The following is an 18,458-nucleotide window of genomic DNA, read 5'->3' as shown; positions in this document are numbered from 1 at the left end:
ACCCCCTGGAGCATGCCCAGGGCTGCTTTTGAAGCCCCCTCCCTGTTCTCTGCCTGGGGGAAGGGGTTCGCCATGGTTCTCATGGAGCCGTTCTGCCACCCTGGCCCCCCAAGAGCAGCAGGAGCTCACACAGCTTTCAGACTTGGTCAGACAGCAGGCGGGGGGCCGGGGACCCATGCTGCTCTTAGGCCTTGTCTACAGGGGGGAAACTGCCCAGCAAAGTGATCCTGGTACGATTCCCACTCTGGGTGGGACAGTCGCTGCTGTTCCAGACCAGAGCCTCCACAAAGGCCGTTGGACCAGAATGGCTAATGGCTAATGGCTAATGGTTCTTCCATAGCAACTCTGCTGGCCCCAGCTGCACAAGGCCTGACCAGAAGTAAAGCCAGATTTACCCCAGGCTAACAGCAGACTCCATCTCAGACCAGCTGTGTGACTTGTCTCTCTCTCACTTCTGGTCACACATTTTATAAGACACAAAGTTCCCCAAGTGCGGCTGAGAGCAGGAAGCTGACTAACCCTGTCTCTGTCACTGAAAAGGGAGAAGGAAAGATTTTTTTTTCCCTTCGTGCTGATGCAAATCAGAAAATCCAAAGCCCAGGGAGCCTTGCCCCTGATTTCAACGGGCTTGGAACCACGCACTTACTGCCACTGCAGCCCTAGCGAGCGTCTCTTCTGCCCAGGGCTCAGCTACACGCACACATACTGGGCAAGGCTTTTCCTTGAAGAGAGAGTTTATTTCCTCCTAGCTCCATGGCTACAAGCAGCCTTGTGCCCGTTCTCACCCGACATTCAGAGAAGTCATAGAACCTTCTTGGGCAACATCATAAATACATTAAAAACAATTAATACAGACAAGCAGCTGGTTAAAGACACAGTCTCCAAAAACCAAATGTCGAACACTAGCTAGCGATCCACACGTGGCACAGGGCTCAGCTACCTGCTGAACCAAACAACGCATGATGACCAGCCGGGATGACCTGCCCGTCACTTGCCCTGTCCTAAAAATAAAGTGGCCATACGCACACCGGGAGCGTCGGTCCAGCTGGATGCTGCGTGCACCTTCTACCCGGATGCCCCGGGACAACGGCTAGACCAAGCAGCAGCCTGGCTTGCGCTGGGAAGGGGATTCAATTCCTTCAGTGGGGCAAAGGCACTCAGGGCTTGAGCCAATGCACATGTCAACCCCACGCCATCCGCACCCCTCCCGCGAGGGTGCTGGCACAGGGTCAATGGAGCGGAGCTAACCCTGCATTGAGGCCACAGCTGGCCAGCCGGGTCTCCGGCCACGCTCCAGCAGGGAGAATCGGCAACCAAGGGGTGAGTAACATTTTCCTTCCTTGCCTGGTCCCACCCTGTAATGCAGAGTCCTCGCCACACGGTGGCAGCATTGTCCCAACCACTAACTGGCCCCTTTCTGGTCTCTGCCCACCCAAGGGTGCAGCAGGGGAGGCCCTGGCCCTGGGTAGGGGGCAGAGCAGTGGGGAGGGGGTGGCCTCCGTAGGAGTTGGGGCTCTGCTGGCAGTTTGCGTCCCCTCCATTACAAACCCCTGCCAGGTGCCAAGTCAGCAAAGCAGGTGCTGACCTGAGCCCCGGCCAGCGACGCCCCGGGGCTTAGCCACATGCTCAGGGGCTTTGCTGACCAGGCCCCCTTATGGGGAGGGAATCACCTGACTCAGGCTGGGGCCGAGCAGAGCCATGGTGCTGCTCTACCCACCTCAGGGCAGTCGAACCGCACAACCCCCTAGCCTGGGGTAACAGGCTGTGTCACACTAGCTAGGCCTCACCCGGCTGGGACCAGGAGCACCCTTAGTGCAGGGCAGCTGGGTGCCCACCCTGGGGGCTGTGCTGGTGTAGTCCTGTCCCAGCTGCCGTATCTACCCCACAGGGAACCCCATGAACGCAACGAACACGTGCTGTCAAATATACCAGTCACAAACTGTGGGGGGAGAGGGGGAAGGATCAGGCTGAAGTTGGGCCCCCAGGGCCACCTGAGAAATTCTGCTCTCTCCTTTCTCCACTCCAGTAAGCCCAGGGGTCACTTACCCCTAGCAGCCCTGGCCTCATCAGACAGAAGAGAGACTTTCATGCTGGCAGTGAGGAAATCCAGCCATCTGCCAGGACCCGTCCGTCCTTCATGCCCACTTCGAGGTCTGGCGCAGGCTGCTCTGCACCAGGATGAATTTCACCTCTCTCCCCCTGGCAGCGCGGCCGTCCCACCGTGCACAGGCTGGTTGTGACGGGAGGGTTGCTGGAGCCCTTTTTTAAAAACACACTTGCACCATCAATTTGTTTTCAGAGGGAGAAAGCTAGATGCAGGCGCTGCCAGGATGGCTGCCGGCCGCCCCGTCAGTTATGCCCCAAAGGAGCAGTCAGGTGTTTAGAGCCTGGAGAGGCAACGGGCACAGGTTACCAGGAATAGGTAACGACGTGTGCCCCCATTCCATTAGGCAAGTCCTCGTTACGGCACTGCCAGAAGTATGGGCAGGCAGGCCCCTGGGAACGGGCCCAAGGGCACCCGGAAGAACCCCTCTGTCAACTGCTGCTCCCCCCAGAGGGCATGTAAAGCACCACAGTCCGAGCGGGAGTTACTTAATTCCAAGCTGGCACTCAGCACAAGTAATTAACCTATTGGGACTTGAAAGCATGTCAGAAAAATGCCCTTCCTGCCACCTGGAGCAAGACGCCCACACGCCCCCGCCGGCAGGTGGGAACGCACTCCGTCGGGCACTACCCGAACACAGAGGTTGCCCTCCGTTCCTACCGCCACAGGGCGTTTGGCCCTGTCTTTGGGCTACACCAGGGCAGGACAGACCGGAGAGAAGAGAAGGCATGGAGGGCGGAATGAGCTGGCAGTGGAGGGTCACAAGGATGCTCACAGCAGGGAGACACCTTGCGATTGAGTCAACCATCTTGGCCTGGACAGGAAGCACTGGGGCAAAGGGAGAGTCTAGGGAAGCAGAATGGCTGCCCAGGGTGCCAGGCCCCAGCTGCCCACAACCGTCCGAGACCCCAGGAAGCCAAAGGGGATGTCACCCTCTCAGACAGCGGCTCTGGCTTGGCCCGGGAGGCAGGAGTCAGCAGGGGAGGAGCTCTGGCCTGTGGCAGGTCAGGCAGGTCAGCCCGGAGGAGCCAAATGGCCCCTCTGGCCTTAAGGGCATTGAGACCAGGACCAGCTGCCCAGGGTCATGCTGACTGACAGTCCCAGGCAGCACGGGGTCACCTGAGGCTGGGGCACCTCCCCGCGGGGCAGGCCATTGGGAGACAGGCTAGTGATCCCTACATCCCTTTATACCGGCACCAAAGCCTGGCAGCTCCGGCTCCATGCAGGGCCAAGGGGGTTCTCCATGGGGCAGTGTTCCCAGGCTGTTCCCCCGGACGGAACAAGCTCAGCCGTGCTGGTGAGCAGGGCCTTCGACTCTGTCCAGAGCGGGCCCCGGAGAGCCTGCCGCTGCTGCGATGCACCTGGCTCCACGCGCGCGCCCGCCTGCCCGGCCCTCTGGCCGCCCCGATGTCCATGGCGAAGGCCCAGGCAGCTGGCTGGGCGCAGCCGCGCTAATGCAGCTTGCTGTGTACAGGGTGCAGCAGGGTCATGTGCTCCGCCCCTTTGAAGGGCAGCTTCTCGGTGGAGTAGTGATGCACCACCTCGGGGACGCTGCCGAAGACGCCGCTGGTCTGGCTCAGCGTGTACTTGTTGTCCTTGGTCTGGGCCACGAGGATGTGGACACATCCCTGACTGGTCCTGCAGCAAAGCCACGGGGTGGGGGGAGATCAGCCCTGCCCATGGGGAGCGACCGCAGCCGGGGTCCCTGGGCCCTGCGTGCTGCAGTCCTCACTCTAGCTCCTCCCGTCCCAGACCTCCCAGCACTTCAGGTGTGAAACCTCGCAAGGCCCGAGCAGCTTCGTTATCCCCACTGTGCAGAGGGGAAACTGAGGCTCAGGGAGGCTGGGCCTCAGCAAGTTAGTGGCCGACCCAGGAATAGAACCCAGGAGTCCTGACTCCTAAGCACTTGAACTCACTCCCCCTCCGGAGCCAGGAAGAAAACCCAGGAGGAGTCTTGGCTCCTGACCACCAGACCCCACTCCCCTCCCAGAGCTGTAAATAGAACCCAGGAGTCTGGTCTCCCAGTGCCCTGCTCCCCCCACACTGTGCACTGAAGGGTGACCCCAGAGCAGCAGTGACTGGCTCCAGGGGGAGACTTCTCCACGGACAGCAGCTGGATCAGACCCAACAGGAACTGCTGGGTGCAGAGCTCCGGGCTGGCTCCTTGTCCAGCGTGCTGCCTTGGGGGCGGGGGTGTTTCCTGGGGTGTAGCTCTGGGCACCACCCCCTCCAGGCTCTGCCAGCTAGCCCTGCTGCCAGGGCCTGGTTCTCTGCTGCCAGCACTCTGGGCTGCCATTTGCACCCACTGCTTCCCATGCCAGACCGACACCATCGTCCCCCCGGCCAGGTGGGACGGGAGCAGCCGCACGAGGCGCTGGCGAGTCCCTGGGTATGTTGCCCATTTCCCTGGGCTGGGCCTGGCTGGGGGCTGCCCAGGGCCATTCCGGCCCCGCGGTCGCCTCGTCACCAGCCCAGCCCCCCTGTTTGTTCCCTTCCCTTCTCCGATTGTTTCGGCTCCAGGGGCTCCACTTCCTCAGGAAGGAAACACCGCCAGCACTGCCGACAACGATCCTCCAGCGCTGTGCCAGAGAGCCGGGGGCCAGGCATCGTTGCGACCCGAGCCGGCCCTCAGGGCCGCCCTCCCAGGACACAGCCAGCAACAGGGAGCGGGGCCTTGCCCCATGCCTCGCATGGGGGCTCCCCATGGGGCTCCACACCCAAAGGCACGGAAACCAAGGGGGTCAGTCTGCTCCCCAGAGACCCTTCTGCCCAGCAAAGATGTTTCTGCAAGGCAGCTCCACAGAGCCCTGCCAGAACTCCTGGGTCCTATTTCCAGCTCAGGGAGGGGCATGGGGTTCAGTGAGTTAAAGCAGTGGGGCTGGGAGCCGGGACTCCTGGGTTCTTTCCCTGGCTCTGGGAAGGGCCCAGAGTCTAGTGGGTTAGAGCAGCGGGGCTGGGAGCCAGGACTCCTGGGTTCTATCCCTGGGAGGGGATTGGGGTCAAGTGGGTTAGAGCAGCGGGGCTGGGAGCCAGGACTCCTGGGTTCTATCCCTGGGAGGGGATTGGGGTCAAGTGGGTTAGAGCAGCGGGGCTGGGAGCCAGGACTCCTGGGTTCTATCCCTGGGAGGGGATTGGGGTCAAGTGGGTTAGAGCAGCGGGGCTGGGAGCCAGGACTCCTGGGTTCTACCTCTGGCCCAGAGGGGCCTGGGGTCTGGTAGTTGCCAGTGCAAGGTGTCCATTGGACATGACCGCCCCAGGGGTGTCACCCCCTGTTTTATCCCGTGTAGAAGTCTCCAGCAGCAGGGCTTCCCCACGGGCCAAGTCACCTCGCTCCCGGGAAACGCCTAGTTCAGTCTGTCTCAGTGGGGCTGACCCCTGCATCTCCCACCAGCGATCGGCTCTTTCGATGGATCCCAGCCCATGGTACAGCCACTGCCCTGCCAGCTGAACCCTCCTGGCCACAGGGGAGCCGTATCCCTCAGCCAGGCCCATCCAACACCCAAGGCTGGGGCCTTGATCTCAGCTCTGCCCGCCCCCCTGTGGGCAAAAGTCTCAACGACTTACTTGAGCGCAATGGAGTATTTGCCGTTCCCCGTCTCGCTGGTCCGCACCAGGTAACCGGCCTCTTTGCAGGGCTGCAACCGGCTCTCAGCCTCAGCCCGGGTGATGGCTCCATGGTACCAGCTGCGAGGAGCAGAAAACGAGCTGGGTTTCTGAGCATGGCAAGTCCTGTGGGGCCCCTGAATTCTGGTTGTGTGGGGTGGCCCCCTCCCCCAGCAATGGGGGGCTACAGGAACCCCTCATATGCTCTCCCAAAGGAGTGCTCAAGTTGCTGGGCGGTTAGCTCTGGGGGTGCATGGCACAGCACAGTCTCCAACTTCCCTCTCATGATAGTAAAAGGCGCCTGCATGGCCCAGGAAGCAGGGCGGGGGATGCATTTAAGGGCTGGGTGTCCAGGCCATTGGAGGCTGATAATCTCATTAGCTTTAGGAAGTGGCTGGAGATCCTGGGATGGGAGGAGATGGGGCCAGCAGGGGACCCCAACACCGAGGCTGGCCCAGAGCCACTGCTCAGCTCCTCCACATCCTCGTTCAAAAAGCCAAGATTTGGAGGCAGGGGGAGGAGAGAAAAATTTGATCTCCCAAAGCCAGCGGGGAGAGCCTGGGGCAGAGGGGTCGAGACGAGGGACACCCCAAAGCCCTCGGAGGGACAGGCCGGTGGGAAGGGGCAATGGTGAACCAAAGTCATGAAGTAACCTCATTTTGTTTGGGACGCTCCCTGGGGCGCGGGGCTGGGCAGGGGAGGGGGAGGCCGGGCGCGGGGCTTACGGCTGCTTCTCCAGCGCCAGGGCTGGGTCCACTCGCTCGCCCTCGCCGTGGTCCGAGAGCGTCGGCTTCAGGGTCTTGGGAGTCCAGCTCTTCTGGCGATGGTGCTGCCGCAGCACCTCATCCTTGGGGGTGCCCGCCCGCTCTGCTCCCTCAAACTGGACTGGAAGGAAGGGCTCCGTTTGCCATCCAGCCACGGGCAGAGGTGCCCGACTCTCCCCACCCCAGAGCCAGCCTGAATGGGCCGCGGTTGTCTCCCCATGGCTGCGAGGGCAGCCGTGTCTCCCTTGTGCTCGGCTCTTCCCCAGCTCCTGGGCTTCCAGCAGCTGGGGAGCCCAGATCCCCTCCTCACCCCCAAGGACATGTTCCTGAGCCCCCTGCCAGGGGTTGGGCACTGCCCACTGGATATGGGCACCACACGGCGTGGACGGACATCCTGGCCTCTGCTAGCAGGAGAGTGGGGCAGAAGTCTCCCCGTGTAGAAGTCTCCAGTTTTCTGGGGCCATGCAGAAACCAGAGCGACCCCATGGCTGCTCCTCTGAGAGCAGGCCCCAGGCATGTGCCCGTATGCCTCTGTCATCTGCAGGCCCATGCCCTGCCAGCCCCAGTGTCCCGCCAGCCAGTGCGCCCCCCCCCCCCCCCCGCTGGCCAGCGCCCCACAGCCCCTCCCCCTACCTGACAGAGCCTTCACTATCTGCTCCTTCTTCCACTCCCAGGGCTGCTCGTACTCTGCGGCAGGACGCTCGTCATTCTCCGGGAGCCGGCTGTCCACGGCCCGCGCCCTCCTGTCCTGCGTGGTGCTGGCCGGTGCCTCCCTGGGCTCATAGGGGGTATCATACAGCTGCGGCGGGGCCTTCCCCACCTGCTCCTTAGAGCCCTGCCGCTTGGGCACTGTGTCCGGCCGGGCGCCACCCTCCCCCAGTTCCCCGGGCCCGTCCAGCAGCAGGATGGCCTTGACCACTGGGTCCTTGGAGCCCCGCCTGCGGATTTCTGAAAGGCCAGGGGAGAACCAGAGTCAGCCAGAGCTGGGTGGGAGGGGGCAGCAAGGGGGCCTGGCCCCTGCCCCATAATAATGCCCAGGTCATCCCCCAGACCCAAAGGTTGGGGTGAACACCCTGGAACCTGCAATGTCAGGGCTCAATCCAACACGCCCCGCCCTGGGAGACTCCCACAGACCCCCACAGGCGTTGGCCAGGCCTGTACCCAAGGGCTGACCCAAGCTGGTCCTGGGAACCCCCCGGCCCTGCAAACCCAAGCTCCGGGGGGCAGGGGATTAATGCTGCTTTGTGGGACATCAGCACATGGAGCTGGGAGGGCAAGGTGCTGTCCTCCCTGAATGCTATGGAGCTGGGAAGAGGGCGTGTCCCCCTGGTCTCAGCACTAGGGTACAGATCAGGAGATGAGTGCCAGGGGGTCTGGGGTCTCTCTGCCCCTCCCTAAGGCGCCACGGTAACAGGAACAATCCTGGAGCTGCAAAGGGATCCTTCCTGCTGGGAGAATGGAGCGGGACGTGCAGGACAGGCTCCCAGAGGAAACGCAGGCAGGAAGCTACGCCCTGGCTGTCCGATAGGAGCCCCTACACCACGGCAGGCCAGCGGGCGCAGCGAAGCAGGGCTGGGACCAGGCTAACCCTGCCGACCTCAGGACGCGCATGCAGCTGACCAGGGGCTGGGGACTGACCCCGGTCCCCCCTCCATGTTCACACTCAGCACCGGGACCCTTATCCCCCTGTGACGAAGTGGGCCTGTTCTTAATGTTTCCTCTGAATAGTGTGGGGGTGCCTCAGTTTCCCCTATGCAGTTCTTAAGTATCTAGGTGGTGGGGTAAGGGTGTATGATCATTGCAGAGCCCTAGAGGGCAGGTGTGTGCAGGGATCTGGACACAGAGAATGGCCGACACCCTGTTTCCTGGCAACTGATGGCCTGGGCCCTTCCCCCCCTGCAAGGTGAGAGCTGAAGGGTTGGAGAACAAAGGAATCAGGTGACCACCTGGCCCGGGAAAGGAACAAAGCCCAGAGGAGGAGGGGCTGGAGGGGTTTTCAGTTTGGGGCTGGCTGGGACATGGAGTGAAGTGCAGACGTGGTTGTCTGGCTCACTGCCCCCCAAAATGGACCCAGCTGAGGGGTCCCGTTCTCTGCACCTGCAAGCTCTGTTTTAGACCATGTTCCTGTCATCTAATAAACCTTCTGTGTTACTGGCTGGCTGAGAGTCACGTCTGACTGCGAAGTTGGGGTGCAGGACCCTCTGGCTTCCCCAGGAGCCCCGCCTGAGCGGACTCGCTGTGGGAAGCGCACGGAGGGGCAGAGGATGCTGAATGCTCCGAGGTCAGACCCAGGAAGGTGGAAGCTGTGTGAGCTGCGTGTCCTGAAGACAGGCTGCTCACAGAAAGGCGACTGCCCCAGAGTCCTGACTGGCTTCATGGGGAGCAGTTCCAGAGCATCGCTCAGGGACTCCGTGACAACTGGTGGCAGCGGTGGGATCTACTGCACCCCGTGGATGGTGCTTCCTGCAGTAAGTGACTGGGGAGCAGTAACACGAAGGGGGATTGCCGAGGACCAGGCCTGCTGAAGGCTCAGAGAGGAGCGGTTTCGGGGGGCGGTTAACCCCTGGGAGTGTGTGACCAGCGAGAAGGATTGTGCAGTAACAGGGTTCCCCTGGGGACTGCAGCGAGCAGTCCAAGGGGCGGAGGAGTCTGCAGCTCGACCCTGGCAAAGAGGTGGTGACCTCGAGAAGGGCTGGCACACTAGGGGTTCTCCCTGGAAACCGTGGGGAGCTGAGAGCACACGGGCCTGTGAGTCCACAACAACTTGGGAGGAGCGGAGTGATGGCCTGTCACCGTCTCCTTAAGAAGGACATTGTAACCCTGTGCAGAAAGAGAGGGTTGAGCGTTGGAAAGTTCACCAAAGCAGAGTTAATCGTGCAGCTGGAGGAGGATGACCGCTCTAAGGAACAGATTCCTGACCCCAACTGGGGCTATAGCAGGATCTGGGAGCAGCTGGAGCGGGAGCCAGGCATCGCCAAGACTCCTGTCCCCGACCAGACGGGGGTCTTCACGATCGGGTTCCCCATCGGGGGATCGAGACGGACGGGATTGGAGCGGAGTCTGAGAGAGCAAGAGGACCGTGGGAGACAGCGAGAGCCCGAGAAAGAGCTGCAGAAGCAGCAGCAGGATGAACTGGCGGTGGTGGGGCGGAGAGGCCGAGGGGACCTCCCCGGGGTGAGTGGGGATAGATCCCGGGGGGCCAGTTCCGCAGGGAACCTCGAGACTAAATTGCTGCCCCTAGTTAAGGGGGGGGGTGTGGATGCCCACCTCACTGCCTTTGAGCAGGCTGGAGATCTGAACCAGGGGGACCCTGCGGAAAAGCCCCGGTGTCTAGCTCCCTTGCTGGGTCCCAAGGCCACAGACTCCATCAGCCAGATGGGTGGGGAGGTGGACAGGCTCCCACTCCTGACCCCAACCTATATGTCTGTGTGGAGTTCCCTGGGGTCAGGCCCCTCGGACCCCCAGTGGGAGCGGAAGGGGATGGTCAATGGGGAGACATTCCTGGGGTGGCGAGATCCTGGGACAGAGAGAACTGGTGTCAGACCCTGGGTGGTGCAGCCTCAGAGGCTGAGGGCCTGTGTGAGCTGGGTGAGGGTCCCAGGGACGAAGCCCCTCGCCCTGCCTATGGCCCAGATCCCTGTGCAGACCCAGGAGGGGTGGGGCTGGCTGGCCGTTGGGGTGCCCCAGGACACCAGCTGCGAGACCCTGTTGTGGGGTGACTGTGTCTCTTTGGGACAGGATCCAGGCCCTGCTCCTGTAACTGCCGAGGGTTTGAATTTGAATCCAGGGAACCAATCGGTGGAGAGGGAAATGGTCAGTGAAAATGCAGATGACCTGGCTGGCAGCAGGGAGGAGCCGCTAGGCTCAGGCTACCTGCCTGCCTGTAACCAGACCCCTGGGACTCGGTGGGACAGAGAGATGCTCCCTGCCCCCTTGCACACCAGACTGGGGACTCTCGCTGGCTCTGATGCAGTGAGGAAAGCAGTGGCCTGCCCCCACTGGGACAGCAAGGGCAGTGCTGAGCACAGTGGGAGCTGAGACCCCAGCTGAGTGGGGGGAGACACAGGCAGGGCAGGGGATCTGTGGGGAGTGGCAAGGTGCTTGGTAAGGGAAGTTTGGATGAGCCTAGGCAGCCTTGTGAGCTGATGGCTGTGTCCAGTCAGCAGGGTGGGAAGGCGAGGAGAGTGGAAGATGAGAGTCCCTGGACCTTACCTGTTAGCTGGGTGGAGAATTGGGACAGTGAAGGAAATGGGTCTCTCTGTCAGGGGTATTGACTTGCCTATGGAGGGAGCTACCCTGATCTCCAAGCAGTTGTCTGTGACCAGCCTTGTGTGCTGGGACAAAGGGAATGAGATCCCAACCTGTGTGTCTGGTAAAGGAGAAAGTGTGTCCGGCTCTTCTTGGTCTGTGGAGCAGACAGAAGGGGCCTTTCAGCCTGTGATGGTTGAGGGTCATGCAGTTGTCTCAGAGCTGGTTCTGGATTCAGCTAAAGCCCAGGAAGGGAAGGGTCCTAAGTTTCTGTCTGCTCGGGAGAATGGCCCTGTAACTAGGTCGCATCCAGTTAGGGTCTATGTAAAATCCCCGAGACCAGACAATTCTGGTGCTTGTATTTTGCCTGTTGCTAGTGTGTTGTTGGAAAGGGTGTAGCAACTCTGTCTAATCAGGGTGAGATCCTAGCCAGGGCACAAGGAGAGCAGGAAGGTGATGTGATTGTGGAACCTACTGAGGGTGTGGAAACCTGTAGCAAGAAGGAAAAGATTCCTGAACTTGTGTGTGGCAAAGGGAAGGAGAATGCTTCTAACCTTTTATCTAGGAAGTCTGTAAGTTTGCATGAAAGGGGATTGTGTAGGAATCCGCCTGATGGGCCAGAGGTGATTCTGGATGTAAGGGAGACCCAGAAAGAGTCTGTAGTTGCTCAGGAAAGTGTTCCCCTAGAGCAAGCCCTAGGTAAAGAGGGTAAGAGCAGAATTTCTGGGAGGGGGTGAATTGTTGCATAGAAAAGCCCTCGGGAAAGGAATCCTCATGGAGTCTTTGCAAGCAGTTTACTGCCACTGAAGGGTGTGAAAGTGATTTAATCAAGAAAGTTTAAGTTCCTAACAGCCAGAAATTTTCTGTTGTGAATGGATCCACTGACTTTCCTGTTGAAAGATCCAGTGTGGAGAGCTTTGAGAAGGTCTCAGATGGAGTGAAAGCTATTAAGAAAGGTATACCGTCCTATAACCAAGTGGCTGTGTTTGGCCAGCTTGTTGGGGAGACAAGGTTGTTGGGAAAGGGATGTCTCCATGCTAGTTCTGTAAGTGAACAGTATGTGGCCCAGGTCAAGATGGGGGCCCTTAACCAAGAGAGCCCGAATTGCAGCCCTCCAGACTGGAGCTCTGGGAGAAAACCCAATCCCAGTTTGACCCCCTGGGGTTTTGGGGTGGCCAAAGGGCATGGGCTGCAGAAACCTTCCCACATGCAGCCTGCTAGTGCTATCGACCACCCCCGACCTAAGGGAGGGCGTGAAACTGGAAGGGCCTGGTGTAACTCCTACCAAGGAACGGGAGAGATGCTGGGGCATCCATGGGAACATTGGTGGCTTCAAACTTCCCCAGGTCACCGGGTAAAGTGACCCCGCTCAGTTCGATCTCGAAGGGGGGAGAGATGTGACGAAGTGGGCCTGTTCTTAATGTTTCCTCTGAATAGTGTGGGGGTGCCTCAGTTTCCCCTATGCAGTTCTTAAGTATCTAGGTGGTGGGGTAAGGGTGTATGATCATTGCAGAGCCCTAGAGGGCAGGTGTGTGCAGGGATCTGGACACAGAGAATGGCCGACACCCTGTTTCCTGGCAACTGATGGCCTGGGCCCTTCCCCCCCTGCAAGGTGAGAGCTGAAGGGTTGGAGAACAAAGGAATCAGGTGACCACCTGGCCCGGGAAAGGAACAAAGCCCAGAGGAGGAGGGGCTGGAGGGGTTTTCAGTTTGGGGCTGGCTGGGACATGGAGTGAAGTGCAGACGTGGTTGTCTGGCTCACTGCCCCCCAAAATGGACCCAGCTGAGGGGTCCCGTTCTCTGCACCTGCAAGCTCTGTTTTAGACCATGTTCCTGTCATCTAATAAACCTTCTGTGTTACTGGCTGGCTGAGAGTCACGTCTGACTGCGAAGTTGGGGTGCAGGACCCTCTGGCTTCCCCAGGAGCCCCGCCTGAGCGGACTCGCTGTGGGAAGCGCACGGAGGGGCAGAGGATGCTGAATGCTCCGAGGTCAGACCCAGGAAGGTGGAAGCTGTGTGAGCTGCGTGTCCTGAAGACAGGCTGCTCACAGAAAGGCGACTGCCCCAGAGTCCTGACTGGCTTCATGGGGAGCAGTTCCAGAGCATCGCTCAGGGACTCCGTGACACCCCCAAGTCACGGAGCCAAGCTGCTCCCCGAGGAGAAGGGGGCCCAGAGCCGAGCTCCCACATGGCGCTGGCTCCGGAGGGAGGGAGCTCCCACATGGCTGCTGTGGGCAGTCCAGGGAAGGGACCCTGCCCAGCGCCTCGCAACAGGAGCCTACCCTGCAGCCGGGGCCACCGTGGGCACAGCCGAGCCTTCAATAAAACCACCCGGCTGCCCCCAACCCTTCTCCGTCCACTGCGAACCCCGGCGCCCTGCATGGAAAAAACCCATCAGCCAGCAGCAAATCTTTCATTTCCAGCTTCCGCTCCACTGGCTTCCTGTTATTCCACCCAGCTGCTTGGCCGGGGCGAGCCGGGCCCAGCGCAGCACGGCACGGGCTGGGGCTGGAGGCGGCTGTGCTGGGAGCCGGGCAGCCCAGCACGCCGGGTTGCTAGGCACCCGCGGGATGTATTTTTCAAAGGGCAGCGGGAGAAAGTTGCCGTGAAATGAAGCTGTAAATCACCCCGATTCTCTGGGCTCGAGGGAACCGCAGCGCTCCCAGATAGTCCCCGTGCCCCCGCTGCTGTCCCTTGGGCCTCAGGCAGCCCAGGAGCACGCCACCCCCAGGGCGCTGGAGACAGGAACAAAGCCCGAGAACCTCTGCCCACGGAGACGCCCGGGGAGAACCTCAGAGGTGAAAGCGGGAGACGTGCTGCACCAGCTCGCCCAGCGATCTCTGCCGATCCCACCCTGTAGCCCGGCTAGTCCAGCCCAGGGGTCCCCACCCGGCTCTGCCAGTGCCCCTCACTCCTGACCCACAGCCCCTGCCGGTCCAGCCCGGGGCACACTGGCTCTGCTGAAGCCCTGCCATTTGACCAGGGGAAGCTGCGATTACCCAGGCCTGGGCAGTCTTGAGGGCGCAGCAGAAACCCGGCCCAACTGCTTAAGTGATGGACACACCCTGGGTCTGGGAAGGCAACGAGCCCCCGACTGACAGAGTCCCTACACACTTGCTCCAGCCCCACCGACTGGGACGAGGCTCAGGCGTGTGCCCGGCTGTTTTGCAGAACTGGGGCGTGGAACCCGGCAGCAATCAGGAGGGACTCAAAGCTCCAGCCGCAAACAGCCCAGAGCCCTAACTCTGCTCCCACGCCCCCTCCTCTCCCCAAGGCGTCGCCCACCCAGCCTCTGGCTTGGCTGAGTTATGCAGGGCAGGCTCACGGGCACGGATTGCCACCCGCTCCCTGGCCCAGCAGTACTCAGAGTGAGGTGCCACGCGCCCGGCACACCAGTTCGGGGGGGGGAGGGGGGGCAGGGGATGGAGACCCCCCCCTTTGCTGTGCTAGTCACTTCAGAAGTGCACCAGTGTCCCCTGGCTACCCCAGACCTGACCCCCGCCAGACACCAACCGGGCCTTCCATGGGCTTTGGATCGGAGCCCAGGGGAGGCGTAAGCAGTAACCCAGGGAATTCCAAGCTCCTCCGTGTGCACTCGTTCCCTGAGACCCTTTGCAGTCCCTGGAGTCCACGTGCGAACGGGGCCAAGCGCCACGCTCCATGCCTGCCCCGAGATACGACCCAGCCGCCTCCCGGGGTCAGTGACCGAAGGCAGAGTCAGGCCCCCACCCCCGATTCCCTCGAGCCCTGGGAACGAAGAGCTCCCAGCCCCGGTGGGTCGCACAGGGCGAAGGCAGGAGCCAGCCGGGTCACCCGATGGGGAAGGAGCCCTGTGCGCTGGGGCTGTCGCTGGCCAGGCCTTTGTGCAGCAGAGCTGAGCTGGCTGGTCTAAGAACGCGGGCGAGAGAGCGGGGAGGGAGGGAACCGAACAGGCCCAGACACAGGTAGACACAGCTCTGGAGCCCGACCCACCTGAGCCTGGCCAAGGACTCCAGGGACGATGGGGGTTCTGCACACCAGGATCGGGCCCGCGAGGGATTCAGTACCTGGCCTCATGGAGCGCTTCCTGGGGCGGGGGGCGTGTGCTCATTTCACTTCCCTTCACTGAGGGATTTGAGCAGAGGTCAGAGTCCATCGACCCCCGGGTCAGGCCCTGGCCAGAGCCTACTCTGCTCCTTATCTCTCCCCGCAGAGCAGCAGGAAACAGAAGAGCCGGCTTCCTGCTCCAGCTCGGTTTCATTTCCACAGGCCGCTTTGAGGGCTGCTGCAAGGATGGAGTCTGCCCAGCCTGGAGCAAACCCACATCATACCCAGCTCCATAGCTTCAGGGGATGGGTCTTTAACATCTGCGAATATCCCCCCTGCATGGGACTTCACGCCACGTGAATGAGCCTCCCCAGAGCCAGGCATTTCCCGATTTGGCAAGGGGCAGATTTAAATATTGACCCATGCCTCATCCCGCCCAGAGTTTCCCTTTCCTGGGGTCTGATGGGCACTGGCCAGCCCCGCCGCGGCTCCCCGGCCATGCACCTGTTATCATCTGCTGCGCGTCGTAGGGCTCCATGTACCCGTCGTTCTCCTCCAGCCGCTCCGCCTCCCGCTGGCCCTTGGTGCGCTTGGCGTCGTACGGGTCAGCGTAGTCCTCCAGAATGACGACCTGCGGGGGGCAAAGAGCTCCCAACATACCAGCCAGGACAACCACAAGCCCCCTAAGGGCCGCAGCACCAGCGTGCCCAGTTATGGGGCGGGAGGGCCTGTGTTTCCGGCAGTGCTGAGGCCCACAGCCCCCCACACCTTCAAATGGAGAGGGGACCGTCAGCCCCTGCTTCACAGCCACTGGTGGCACAACCGTGCGACACGACTGCGTTCGCACGCACGGTGACGGGAATGCTTCACGGTTGGAGACAATATAATCCCAGAGGGATCAGAAGCTGGTAGGGACAGAGAGAGACGAGGTGGCCTGGCCTGGTGGGGAGAACATAGGAGACCTGGCTTCTATCCCTGCTCTGCCCCTGCCCTGCTGGGTGGCCTTGGGCACGTCCCTTTCCCCCCTCTCTGCCTCAGTTTCTCCTCCCACACTTTGCCTGTTCGGACCCGTGAGGCCGCCGGCGCAGGGGCTCTCTCTCACGTCGACGCAGCTCCCAGCACAGACCAGGCGGCCTGCAGCCCTCACAGATGCCGGCCGGTCGCGGTGATGCTAGCGGGGAGCCTGGGGTTCCCTGTCACCTGCTAACGCACATGACAACCGCAACGGCCTCACGCTCACGGGGATCATACCAGCTGGTGGCAGCATGCCAGCGTCCCCGGAGAAGACAAGGCCTCTGCATCAGTGCAGCGCCCAGCACAAAGGGGGCCCGATGTGCAACCGCAGCACCCTGAATTCGAGACCCGGGACCTGAGAGGCAGAGACACGCGTGGGTTGCAGGCAGTGGGGGGTGCCCAGGCGAGGGCTCCTGTGCCAGCGGGGGCAGAGGGTTAATGAGGCCATTGGCTGCAGAAGCCAACGTGAAACGCACTCGCCTATCAGCGTGGGTGCGGCGGGCACACAGGACATGCCGGGCGCCCATTTCCCCCACTCTCGCTATCCAGTGAGGCTGGGGGGCTGGGGCTGGCCGCTGGGCTGGCTAGCGGCAGAGCTGCAGGTCGGAACGGGGGCGTATCTGCAGAGCGGGCAAGGAGGGGCCCTGGGCAGGAAAAGCAGCGAGAGCTGTGGGGCAGAATCGAGGTGCATTAGAGCAGCCCGGGGCTCCTGGGGGACGCTCTGTGGGTCAGGGCTGACCGGCCGGGGACACCTCTGTCTGGGCCAGCAGGAGAGCTGCAGGTCAGGATCATGGCTCAGGCCAGTGCTGCCAGCGGCTCTCCAATTCCAGGACGTAGACGCTTTATTTAGCTAAACCGCAGCCCCTAACTCAGCCTGTCCCGCTCCCCAGCAAACGGGATCCTTCCAGCCAGACTTTTCATACCCCTTCCCTTAATGAGCAGGCAAGCCCGCAGGGACTAAACGAGGTCAGCGCGGGATCAATAAGCTGGGGCGGGCGGGAGGGACAGAGCGCCTATTCTCCCTGTGATGGATTAAAGCGAGATTGGGATAAAGGGAATTACAAAGAGACGGCGGAAGGGAAAGGAGCACAGAGTTAGCCGGGCTAATGAGCTGAGTCGATGGCATTGAATGCTGCCTGCTCGAGGAGTTTTCCTCAGGTCCCTCATTTCGCAGGTATGGGGAGGGGGAATGAGAAGGTGACCTGCCCACGGCCACGCACGGGATCTCTGCCAGGCAAAGGGGCCGCCGCTCTCCCTGAGGGCGCTGGCTCCCTCTAGGCACCGATACTTCCATCCGGCAGGGCAGCACCATCCCCTTCTCCAGGCACAGGGCATGTGGACGCTGCGTTCTGACCGCGGGTTAGCCGCGGGAGTTAAAGCCCCAAGGGCCGCACTGCTAACGCCCACGAAAAGCGGAGTGGCCGTGTCTTCCCCGGGGGGCTGACCCCGAGTTAAGAACAGCCATTTGCTGCCACGTAGGCGCCCCTGGGAGAGTCCAAGCCAAGCCCAAGCCCACACAACAGCTCCCGCGAAAGCCAGCTCCGGGCGCTACCTGCTAGGCCGTCCACGGCTCCTTACCGTCTCCTGCTTGGCGCTCTTGGCCTTCTCCTCCGGCGACGGGCTGGAAGCTGGTGCTGGGCTACTGCTGGGGTAGCTTTTCCCGTTCTTCTCATGGGCATCCACCTTGATGAGCCGGTTCATGTAGGTGCTGCAGCCGGTGCCCTTGGGGGGGCCCTCCTGGGGGCTGCCTTCCGCCCGCGAGTTCTTGCGCATCTTGCCCGTGGCAGCCTGGATCAGTCCCTGCAGGTTGTCCCGGGACAGCCTGCTGCCGCCATCCTTGCCAGGCCCCGGAGCTGCCCTGCAACCCCCCAGCTCGGCCGCCGAGTTCTTGCGGTTTTTGCCCTGCAGTGGGCCGGGGCCTGGCTCAGCGGGGCCCAGGGGCTTCCGGGAGGCACTGCACAGCTTGCCCAGGCTCCCGCTGCCCGGCCTGGCCCGTTCTGAAGCGGTTTTCAGATTGGAGGGGAACTCCTTGAACCACTTGGCCGCCATGGGGCAGGGGGGCCGCCGGGCTATGGCTGGGAAAAGCTGAAGCTGAGATGCTGGGGGAGAAGGGGGGGTGACCTTTGGTGGGGATGGGGGGATCCGGAGCCTGGTGGCTTGGGGGAGGGGGTGTGCCCCACACACGGGGCCCGCGTGGGCGCTCCGTGCCAGCTCAGAGCCAGCAGGGGATGCAGCTCGGGAGACGGGGTGGTCCTGCTTCCCCCTCGCCCCCGGTAAATCACAGTCCCAGCGTGGGGGGGAGAGTCATGGCAAGGGGGCCCCCATCGCACAGGTGGGGAGCTGGAGTCACTCGTGGGGGGGGGCTGGTCCTTAACCCATGGGGGGTGCAGCAGTGGGGGGGGGAGAGAATTTCACCTGCAGGAGAAGGGGGGTGGGGATCCTCCTTCACCCCGGGGGGGATCAGATGGAGTCGCTCCAGGTCCTGCACCCCGCCCCAGGGGGCCCCACGAAGCGCCACTGGGCGCCCAGCTCCCGGGCAGCCCCGAGGCCTGGAGGGGGTCTGCGGGGGCGCAGCGCAGCGGGGGCGGCTCCGCGTCTCCTGCGCCTCGCTCCCTGCCGCTCAGCTCCGCTCCGAGGCCGCCGGCCAGCGCTGCCCCGGCTCCCCGCCCAGATCCGGAGGGGGCGGCGCAGGGCCCCGG

General features: G+C 62.1%; 1 protein-coding gene across 2 annotated transcripts; it reads right to left on the bottom strand.

Moving 5' to 3' along the window:
* Window positions 1-716: 716 nt before the first annotated feature.
* On the bottom strand, window positions 717-18,452 carry SHE (Src homology 2 domain containing E). Of its 2 annotated transcripts, XM_048828257.2 has the most exons (6): window positions 17,338-18,452; window positions 15,250-15,376; window positions 7,105-7,419; window positions 6,433-6,592; window positions 5,669-5,788; window positions 717-3,742 (listed from the first exon to the last, which is right to left on the bottom strand). In XM_048828257.2, the coding sequence occupies exons 1-6, from the start codon at window positions 17,806-17,808 to the stop codon at window positions 3,556-3,558; spliced, it is 1,380 nt and encodes a 459-aa protein (XP_048684214.2). In that variant the 5' UTR covers window positions 17,809-18,452; the 3' UTR covers window positions 717-3,555. The 2 variants fall into 2 exon arrangements, with proteins under 2 accessions (XP_048684214.2, XP_074979171.1); XM_075123070.1 differs by lacking the exon at window positions 7,105-7,419.
* Window positions 18,453-18,458: the final 6 nt, after the last annotated feature.

This window comes from Caretta caretta, chromosome 24 (assembly GCF_965140235.1).
Source record: "Caretta caretta isolate rCarCar2 chromosome 24, rCarCar1.hap1, whole genome shotgun sequence".
NCBI lineage: Eukaryota > Metazoa > Chordata > Testudines > Cheloniidae > Caretta > Caretta caretta.
The sequence above is the reverse complement of the archived record's forward strand: the minus strand, read 5'-3'. Positions and strand labels throughout refer to the sequence as shown.

Bases quoted from the DNA above. Each gene is read 5' to 3' on its own strand.
- SHE (XM_048828257.2), bottom strand. From the start codon at position 17,808: ATGGCGGCCAAGTGGTTCAAGGAGTTCCCCTCCAATCTGAAAACCGCT. The intron at 7,420-15,249 runs GTGCATGGCCGG...CTGGCCTTTCAG, and splicing joins CGCGCAGCAGATGATAACAG to AAATCCGCAGGCGGGGCTCC. The intron at 6,593-7,104 runs GTAGGGGGAGGG...CCTTCCTTCCAG, and splicing joins GATAGTGAAGGCTCTGTCAG to TCCAGTTTGAGGGAGCAGAG.